This window comes from Parasteatoda tepidariorum, chromosome 6 (genome assembly GCF_043381705.1).
Source record: "Parasteatoda tepidariorum isolate YZ-2023 chromosome 6, CAS_Ptep_4.0, whole genome shotgun sequence".
NCBI lineage: Eukaryota > Metazoa > Arthropoda > Arachnida > Araneae > Theridiidae > Parasteatoda > Parasteatoda tepidariorum.
The window spans coordinates 39,149,934-39,160,849 of NC_092209.1; the positions used below are offsets into that span (position 1 = coordinate 39,149,934).

The 10,916-nt window shown below is 26.9% G+C and overlaps 2 protein-coding genes across 2 annotated transcripts in view; both read left to right on the forward strand.

Annotated features, from left to right (window-relative positions):
- The window catches only part of LOC122271504 (uncharacterized), a 3,759-nt gene extending 3,580 nt beyond the window's left edge, over positions 1 to 179 (forward strand). The window contains exon 3 of the mRNA XM_071181570.1: positions 156 to 179. Within this exon, the coding sequence (XP_071037671.1) occupies positions 156 to 179 (24 nt within the window). The remainder of the gene's footprint in view (positions 1 to 155) is intronic.
- Positions 1 to 10,916, forward strand: part of LOC107443266 (L-fucose kinase) — a gene marked incomplete at its 3' end in the record, with an annotated part of 49,368 nt that overhangs the window by 15,028 nt on the left and 23,424 nt on the right. The window contains 6 exon segments of the mRNA XM_071182248.1: positions 258 to 338; positions 556 to 675; positions 3,425 to 3,608; positions 5,661 to 5,773; positions 6,781 to 6,957; positions 9,014 to 9,115. Coding sequence (XP_071038349.1) covers positions 258 to 338; positions 556 to 675; positions 3,425 to 3,608; positions 5,661 to 5,773; positions 6,781 to 6,957; positions 9,014 to 9,115 — 777 coding nt within the window.

The window sequence follows — 10,916 nt, forward strand, 5'->3', positions numbered from 1 at the left end:
GTTTTTTATCTGGGTATCGCGTCCTCTTAAGGCTTTCCAATTTTTATTTTGCACACTGTACATCAAACTACAATTTTTTATGTGCAGTACTATGAACAAAAAGTATCCAAATTTATAGATTTATGTTGCTGAATTAAATTATTGTACTTACCAAGATCAAATATGTGTACAAGTTTTGAGAATTTTTTTTTGATACATTTTTATTCATTTATTCTTATTTTATTAAAATTGATTTTAGAACTTCAAAATATTTTTAGGGTTATGTTGCTGATATAAATTACTGTGCCCCGCAAGATCAAATTAAACAAATTTCTCAAGGGGATGAAAAAGTGCCTATAGTAAGTTAAATTATACTAATTAAATATTTTCTGTTAATAAATTTATTATACTGTAAAATTTTCTCTTTTTTTAATATATATATTTCTAATGTCAAATCTAAAAAAAAAATGCATTCTTCATTGCTTTAAATAATTATTTTAAGATTTCAGGCTATTCAATTTATGAAAAATAACTTTTTTTCCCTTTAAAATGTTATTGACTTTCTATTTCTTACAGGTCTCTGGAATTGTTTTCTTAAATTCTAATGTAGCTGAAAGTTTTCTTGCTTTGCATGTGCAAGCTCCATTAGACAGCTGTACATATCTAGGCCTTGACAGTGGTAATGATCCAATACAAGTAAGGAATCTGTCTAATTTTCAAATTAAAATTGTTCTGTCTAACATTTTTAAACAATTTTTCATAAATTTCTTTTCCCTAGTTAATTTTTTGTGTGTTGCATTAAATTTGTTAATATGAACATTAAATTTGAAGAAAATGACAATTTTATGAAGAATATTTCATATGAATTTTTAAGGGCTTTTCAAAGCAGAAGAGTAAATACATTTTAATTATAAAAGCAAATTTTTAAAATTTTTTTTAATTATAAAAACAGAGATCTATGCGGCAGAATTAAGATTGATATAAAAGCAATAATAAATATTGACGTGAATATTGAAAATTATAATCACAGGAAAAATTTTACCAAACTTCTTAATTAAAAATATATTAGGAAACTATTGTTGTTATTGATGACTAATGCGACTTGTCAATACTTACAAGCCTATTTTAAGGCAGAGGGGTGTGTTCTTCTTGTTTTCCAATGGACCCATCAATGGCATCAAGAATTCGACTTCTGCCACACACATACATCACAGTTTGTTTTACAGGGAACATGCATTCACGTAATATCCATCCATCCACAAAACGTAATTTTGACCTGAACCAGAGCACGATCAATATCCAATCCAGTAAACCCAGAGGTATTGATTTGTAATGGGAACTTGGAGGACTTTTTGCCCAGACAGATTTAGCATACATCAGCCACCATTTTGTACATGGTGAGTCTTCGGCCAGTGAGGATCGAACTCACTAGGGAACTCTTGATGAAGTTAATAATGATTTCAAAACATAAATTAATAACAGATGATGATGGCTAATAGGTGTTATTTTAAATTGAGAATTAAGCTGAGATAAGGCTTATTTCCATTAAATTTCAATTAAGTTCAATTTAATTATACAATTTTAATTAAATAAGACTTATTTCCATTAAAACTAAAATTAATTTATTTATAACTGTAATTAAACTGTAGTACTTAATGGAAATTAATGCTGGCCTTTAAATAAATCTATTGAAAATAAACTACTTATTTTTGAAAGAAAAATACTCTGAGCCAACTTTGGAGCTGTTAAAGTAAATGATGTTTGGCAAATCCAGTACAATTATGAATTATATTGAAAATTTAAGCAACCAAACCTAATTTTAGTTATTAAATCCCATAGAATAAGATGACTAGGTCACATTGTTAAAAGTTGACTTTTGAAAAAATTTCTAAAAACCCAAACATCAAATGGATTGATTCCATGAGAAAAAACTTACCATGGGCATCAATAAATGGCGAAGCGTATCGCCTGATCGAGCCAGATAAAAAGCTCTGGCCTGTACTAGTTGTCAAGCTGAAGGAGGAGGTATTAAATAAGCTGATTTTTTTTTACTCTTTAATTTTAATAAGTGTGGTCTTAACTACTTTTTATAGAGTTCTGCCTATGAATAAAAGAGCAGGGGGCCTACTCGCAGAAAAAGACACTTTGAGTTTTGAAGGGGCACTTACTTAAGCATTGATCAAAGTTATCAAAATATGTATTAGTATTATGTAATAAATGAATTTTATCCTGAATTTTTAAATTACCCTTTTATAATATTTTATGTGCATATTTTACTACAAAGTTATTCTCACTCATTATCAAAATAACAGAAAAAGTTGAAGTTTTTAAAAACAATTGAAGGCGAACTAAAAAACAATATCTGTGTATAAATTTTCATCAAAAAGAAAAAGTAAACTAAGAAAGAGGGATTAATCAATAAACAAACTTTTTTTTTTTTTTTTTTTTTTTTTGCCCACTNTTTTTTTTTTTTTTTTTTTTTTTTTTTTTTTTTTTTTTTGCATTTTGAACTGAAAATTATGAGAAAATAAACATCTAAAGGGGCATTTTAAGTAAAAAGGTATTTATTAAAATTATATAAATGCTAAAACATAAAATCACTACAAAATCATTATATATAAGATGTGAAAATCTCTAAGGCCGAATCTCGTGTGTATTTTAGTTATATAACTAGACAACTTAAGAAAAATCTTACTAAAATGAAGGAATGAAATTAAAAATAAAGTTAAATAAATCTGAATCTATAACAAAATAAATCTGAAATGAACTTCTCATTAACAGGGGAGGTTAAGAAAAAATCTTGAAAAAATATATTAAAAAACAGTGTTTTTAAGGGATTATGGCTTATTTTAACAAAAAGGGCAAAGAGAGGGCTTTAATAGGAATTAAAGGGCAGACGGAACGGGCCACTCTTCTGAAAACGCTTAGGGAGAACACTTCTTATAATCAGATCCTATTTTACTCTCAAATCATTTAAAAGGAAACTAATATCTGATTGTTATTAGTTAATGATCTTGCGCACTAAGTAGACTATAATTATTGTTTTTCGTTAATAATTCTAGAACTTCTTATAACCATTTAAGAAACTTTCTTATTTTTCTAATTAATTGTTATTTATAAATTTTTTAAAAAAATTGCGAAACAATAACAAGATCTTTCATTTTTATAACTATTTAAAGAAAACTGCATAAGATGCATTTAAGAGTGAAATTCACTTGTATATTATTTCGTTAAAGCAGGTATAATTCTGATTGTATATGTTAATTATACTAAACATTAGTCATGTTTTAAGCATTTTTGAATTATTTTCAGATTACTTTATTTATTATTATTAATAGTAATTGCTTTTAGAAACTTTTTTCAAGATTATTTGATGAGTTAAATACAGTCTTAAAGTTTATTATTATCAATTGTTTAATCTGCTCAAACCTATTTTGCTTCTTAGGTATCTCTATTCTTTGATCTTTTGATTGCTATGTCTACTAATATGGATAAAAGCCGATTTGTATCTGGAAAATGCAGCAAAACTTACAATCTTAAGTTTGGTCTTACTAATGAATCTTCTCAAGAAATTTGTTTTGCAAGATCTCTTATTTGGGATGAGCTTTCTAAATATAAAATGTCTGCAAGTAAAGTATTATTTTTACATATTGATCTATTTAGGCACCCTTAAGATATAGTTTTTTATTGTTTGTTGATTAAACTGGTTACAATTATTATGCAATAAAACATTCTGATAAATGTCACTTTTTAATACATATTTTGTGCTAAAGCAAAACCGTTAGACCTCTTTTTTTTAATTTTTTTACTGCAATTCCCCTTTTGAAAGCAAGAAGTCTGTATTTTAGTGAAATTGGATAGCAGTTCCATACATATGAAATAAAATTTAAACTAATTAAATCAAATGAATAACAAGAAAACTTAACTATTAAATAATTAAAAGAATTGTTAAAAGCAGCAAAAAGAAAATAATTTCCTAACAAAGAGCTAGGAGCAATGCTCTGGAATACATCTACATCGAGACTTCCAAAAAACATCAATGAATCTGAAACATGTAGAAGGTTCTATTTCACAGAATAGAGGTTCAGTTTAGAGATCTAGTTCTATTTCACACATCTCTTTAATTTATGGTCTTTAGATTTTCATGATATAAATCGCTACAATAAGTATTGCAGTTTAACACTTTTTCAGTACCTTTTTTGAAAGTTTTTAAATGTGGGTGAGTTTCATGGCATCGAGGCAGTTTAGTGCACCCTGAATTGCTTCAACTTTTAAATTATAAGCAATTGTTTGACTCCTGACTTTCGTAGTTTTCATGTGATGTCATAATTATTGATCTAATAATAATTCTTTTATCACAATTTCAAATAATTCTGTTAAATGAACAAGCTAATTTAGAAAAGATTTAAATCTTAATTTTTGATTCACAATTTTCAAAAATGTAAGGAACATACGTACTCTTCCTTTAATTTCTGAAAAGAATTAAGATATGTAGGACTCTAAATCGCTTTCAGGATTAGAAGCATGCCCCACTGAGACTGACTCCATATTCATACCTGCCAACATTCGTTCTTTTCGAGAATGGATTTTCCAAGTGGTAGTAAAACAATTACCGAAAAACAGTTTTACTCAAAAATATATTTATATTTTAACCAGGTTGAAATTCGCTATCGTGAGGACTAATATGCTTTTTATATATTTGTTGTAATTATTTATATGTAGTGGTGGTCAAACTCATTTATAATTATTAATATAATTCAAAAAGTTTAGTGAAATAACATGAATTTTGCTACCACTTTAAATATGAAGAAAAAAAATTCATCCCGGAAAACCAGAAGAGTTGGCAGGTATGCATATTACTAAACTCACCCAGGTTATGTTCCATCAATTGGCAAACTCAGAAGCCGCAATCGGCTGATGCCACTTTTCAAAATTTAGAGTTTGGATTTTGTTTATACCTCAATTATGGAATTTAAATTTTCTGCAACCTGTATAAACTTTTTTGACTAATGTTTACTGTCTTATCATAAGAGAACACAGTATATTTACATAGTATTACACTAAGTTAAAATCTCAACTGGAACTTAGATGGACAGCTTAATCGCCCAGCTATGCCAATATGTAAGCTTTTTTTTAATAAATTTTAATTGATAAAAATTAAGTTTTTGATTATCCATTTAAAATATTTAATGAAAATCACCTTGCTGGAATAATACAAAAGTGTTTTATAAATATTTGAAGCAGCTTTGCTTTTGGTATACTCAGAAGGATGACGGGACTTTTATCATCTATATTTATTTTTGGTTCTGGATTATTATTATGTACGTATTTACAATTGAACATATTCAAAATAAAAGCAAAAGTTTAACTATATTCTCTCAGTATCATGTCCATAATGATTCCTCACAAGGGTGTACATAGGCATGGTAGTATAATCAGAGTCCTGATAAAATAAATTTTATAATTTGTTTAAAAACTTTTATTCCAATTTTATTGTAGTATCGTCTTAATATATCTCCATCATCCAAATATTGGATTCCTACTCTATTGTTCTTCTCAAATTTAGCTGTGAATATTTTCTGTTAATTTAAGTTTTTAATTTTTCAATCTTATTAAAAGATTTAATTTCAATTTAACTAGACTATCATGAATTCTAATTTTTATATATTTTTATGTTTTAGAAGTCCTTTCTTACTGTACACATTTGTATTGGTCAAGTCTTAATTCTGTGAAATTTCACATGTCCAACTTATTCAAGATAGCAAATTCAAAACTTGTACATTCCTTATGCTTGGTAATAATCGTTAGAATTAAATTATGTGTTTTGTTCCTTTAAAGTAAGATGCTTAGTATCCATAAAGTAATGTGAGTTATTACAATACATTATATCAATTAGATGACAACAACAAAAATTCATTTGTTGTTGACATCTTTTTCCGTCATATAACGTAAAAATATATGTTAATACATGTAACGTTAACTCTGAATATTGCTATGTTCAAAGGGCAAAATAAAAAAGAAAACCCCCTGAATAACTTATGATATTATTATATTTTCATCTTTTATAAAATATTTGGTTTCTTGGCTTTCAAAGTATGAGGGTTAGCTGCAATGAATAAAATATGGTCCCAATAATTTTAAGCAGAAGAGCAATCAGAAGTAACAGTTCCATAATGTTAATTTTAATTTTTGAGTATTTTGTTATATCGTAAAGCAATATTATGCAGGGAATTCTACAAATTTTTGAAAAAGTATAGTGATAATTTTCTTCTAAATTTATGCAAATTATATAGCTCAAAAGATGAGAATGCAATTTTGCATAAGAGGCCTTGTATTCATTTATGAAAGTGCAACACAAACACTAATTTCTTATTAAATACCAACTGTCAAAGCATTCACAAAAAATTTTAATACTGTTTAGTAAAAGAAAGCATTTATGAAGATTTCATAGAAAATTTTAATGCTTTTACAAGCTTACCAATCCACATGGTTGCATCTCATTCATCGTTGTTCTCTTTTTTTCCCTTTAAGGTGGATATTTTTCAAAAAAAAGAAAGATTTGGTTTACAAAATATATAATTATAATTTTATGTAAAGACAATTTAATATGTTTATCATAACAAAATAAACAATTACTTAGAACTTTACTTCTGCCACTCAAAACCCTATATTTCTGTAACTTCAAAACACAATTTTATTTTTTGATATTTTTAATGCTTATGATATTTTTAATTGTTACTTATGCTTGCTGACTAATAATAAGTCACAGAGAATTTTTAAACATTATTCACTTTATTTTAGGTGGATAATCCTGGTTCATTTACCCCTCAAGGCCTGTTAATTAATTCTTCCATCTACGCAGAATCCTGTGATATACCTCAAAGCTCTATAATATGTGACTCTTTCATTGAAACAAAAGCACTGACTGTGGGAGAAAATTCTTATATTTCTGGTATAACATTCATCGATAAAAACCATGTAAATATATAAAATAGTTATAGTTTTCCAATTTGTGAAACATTGTCGATTCGGGAGGGGTTTCGGTTTTATTATTTTCACGCTTCTTTCTAGTATCTATCAAACCTTTGATAAGAAAACCTTAAAAATGTAATCTTTTTATTATATTTGTTTGAAAAGAGCAGGTTATTTCGGACCCCGGAAGAAAAGATAATATGGCTTACCAAAATGTGGGAAATTTTCTGTGAAATTTAGCAAATTTAAGTAATTGTCTAATATTTTAAATACAGTACAGAACCCGTTATCCGGAAATCAGAAAACCGGAAAACCAAAAAACCGGAACGAAATTCGATAAATTTTCCCGCCATTTTTTAAACAAAATTTTTTTTTCCTTATAAGATTTCAGGATTTTTCTTTCTTTTTTAAAAGATGTTCACCTTACCATCATTTTGGAAATAATCATTAGTGTAATACTTCATCGTTTTTTCTTCTTTTTAAGATTATTTCCCAAAAAAAAATTTTTTTAGTTGGGTTTAACAATAAAAAAACGGCTTTTTGTAGCGATTCAGAAAACCGGAAAAATCAGTTATCCGGAATAGGAATGGTCCCGATCGTTCCGGATAATCGGTTCCCTACTGTACTTAGCGAATGGAACTATAAATCATTTGTGATTAAGGCAACAAAAAAATCATCTTAAGTAAATTCTTTAAAATATCAGAAAATTAGCTTTTAGTGAAAGAAAATGGGAAGAAACTTTATTCGTTTAATTATAAAAGTAAAAGAATAAACAGTTTACTGCATATTTGACTAAAAATATTATGATTCAGTGAAATTAGAATTTCATTTCTTAAATTAAGAATTCCCTTTCTTGAAAATATAAAAGCATAAAAATTATTTTCAACTTAAATGAATGTAATTTCTATGTTATATTTTATAAAATCAATTCTTTTTTTTATTATACAGTCAAACGTCATGTGAGAGAATTGACTACCCACATTGAACAAAGGATCAATATGGATAGTCTTTTCTCTGGAAAACGTGTATTTTTACATTTACACACATAAAAGTGAAGGAAAACTCCATACATATTAGTGGGCAAAAGGGCTTATGTTTATTCCTGTAATGTCCCTTTGATCTCAACAGATTCAATTCATACAACTCTTTCCTTTAACTGTTGTAAGTTTGCAATCATCAGCCCTATAACAAAGCATTAAAAAAAACTACTTTTATGGATGTAGAACTGAAATTTATCAGCTTCCTTACCCGTCAGAGGGGAAATAAACTTGCTATTCACATTAAAAGTAAATTTTTTTTAATGGTAAACGAGTATCGACTTCACCTTAAAATTTATATATTTCACGTTAAAAGTACTGCAATGGTTCTTTTGAGTAGTAATTTTATCGCATCAAGTCCATATATTTTTCAGATGTGTTACTGTTTAATTTATTTCATTTTATTTACACTTAAACTTTTTTTTATTTTACTGCCATTCAGATTTCTTTAATGTAAAGCAAAAACTCTTTTTTTTATTGTAAAGCAAACAAATATAAAGTATATTATACCCTAAATATTCCAGAGTTTGGAAGGTCGCGATTTCAGAAATTTCCAAATTTTAGATTATTTTACTAAATTAATAGAGATGTCACACTTAGAAAATGAAGTTTTTTTTTTTAAATTCTTTTGATTTCATTGCAAATTCACTTGGTTTTTAGCAGTTATTCTAATGATTTCCATATTTTTTTAAATTCTTGATATTTCCAAACACTATAATGACAAGTAAATCATCCCATTGAGTTATTTCTTTTTCATTTCTCAGTTGCCGTCAATTTCAGAGTAAATAGTCATGGTTTCATCCACCACTTTTTCAGCATGTTTGCCATGGATTTCATAATCAATTTTTTTAAAAAAAATATGATTGTGACTCACAAATTTTTTTATCAGACCACTAGTTTAAAACTGATTAAGTTTCTGGATGTTTGATGTTATACTGTGTTAAAAAATAGCAAATATTTTTTTTTCATTCTTATTTTTATATTTCTCTTAAATTGTTCGTTTACTTTTCTCGTTTATTATTTAGGTTTTAAACTTATGTGATAATCTTGCTGTGGTAAATATTACTACTACCATTTGCCTGGAATGTTCTATAATTGTTGTGCTTGGAGTTGAAGATGATCCATTTGTAAGAGATATTTAATATCTTTAATGATGTTTTTTTTTTATTTCTTGATTTAATTATACTTTTAGTTAAAACGTTTTTGAAAAGAATTATTTTTTAGAGTTATGCCTTACTTTACTTACTCTTGTTAATTACTTATATTTTTCTGTCTCCAAGTTATTGTAATTATTACTTTTTAGCAAAATGAGGTTATGTAGTTAATCATATGTCATTCTTATTACCTTCTATATTAGACCATGTTTCATATTCAATAAGTAGTTTAAAGGAAGAAAAGAAAGCCCAAATATTGAATTTTGTCTTTTAACATTGAAAGTGAGTTTCTTTGTGGTTAAGTTCATTAAAAAGCGGCTTACATATTAATTAGATTGTTGTTTCAGACTACCAAACATCTGCTTAAAGTTAGGAACTTATTCAAAAAATAGACTCAAGCGTGTTTTAACTACTGTTTGAATGCACTTTTCCAAAATAAATCTTTTTCTGAAGGTGCTTCTTAATGTTCTCCGAGCTTCTCCAAGATAGGCATTTTTCTGGAATTTGAATGATGCCTGTTTTAACTGCTACATGTGTACACTTCTCAAAATAAACTTTATTAAAAATTTCAAAATTTGCTATAACCTATTCTCTTTTCGGCATTTTTTCAAAAATTTGAATAAAACCTCTTCTAACAACTTAATGTGCTTTTTTTTTTCTATTATATTTTATCAAGATACATTTATATATTTTATGAATATTCTAAAACTTAGGCCTAAACAGAACTCATTAAAAAATTATATGCATTGCATAATTTTGTATCAAAAAAAATCAACAAATTTATTATTTTAATTTCGTTTTTATTAATCGTTGTTATATTATTTATATTATTTAATTATACAGTACAGAATCCGTTATCCGGAAATCAGAAAACCGGAAAACCCAAAAACCGGAACGAAATTCGATAAATTTTCTCGCCTTTTTTTAAAAAAAAATTTTTTTCCTCATAAGATTTTACGATTTTTCTTTCTTTTTTTAAAGATGTTTACCTTACCATCATTGTGGAAATAATCATTAGTCTATTACTTCATCGTTTTTTTTCTTATTTTTAAGATTATTTCCAATTTTTTTTTTTTTTTAGTTGGGTTTAACAATAAAAAAGCGGCTTTTTGTAGCGATTCAGAAAACCGGAAAAATCAGTTATCCGGAATAGCGATCGTCCCGACCGTTCCGGATAATCGATTCCCTACTGTATTATTTAATTAATCGTTGTTATATTATATATACCAATACTACACTGAAAAATAATAAGAAATTTTTAATAATGAATCCAGGTAATGTTTCTTAGAATAGTTTAATAAATTTGTTGTTGCAAAGACTCAAAACTTCTAAGAACTTAAGGGCGATTCTTTCGTTACGTGTGTTACTTTTACACGACATATTTCAACTTTAACACTTATTATAATAAACTTGTTAGATATTTTTTATGTTTTTCTTAATTTGTTGTTAAATCTATATGTGTTGTAAGTTTTCAAAACGAAGATTGAAGGCGCAAATTAATTTGATGTTGAAAAAAAAAATTTCTGAAATTTTGTTACGTGTGTTACCCTTTATAATGCTAGATATTTGAAACTTTGAATATATTCATTTAATTCTGTGAAGTATGAAGGCAAAAAATTAAGATATTTTCCTTTATAGAGAGATACAATATCGAAGTTGTGTTTAGTGATTTTTAAAAATTTCTTGCAACAATAAAAACTTCTTTATTTTGGTGAAATTGGTGCGTTACGTGTGTTAACTGAACGTTACGTGTGTTACCCTCTGTGAATATTTC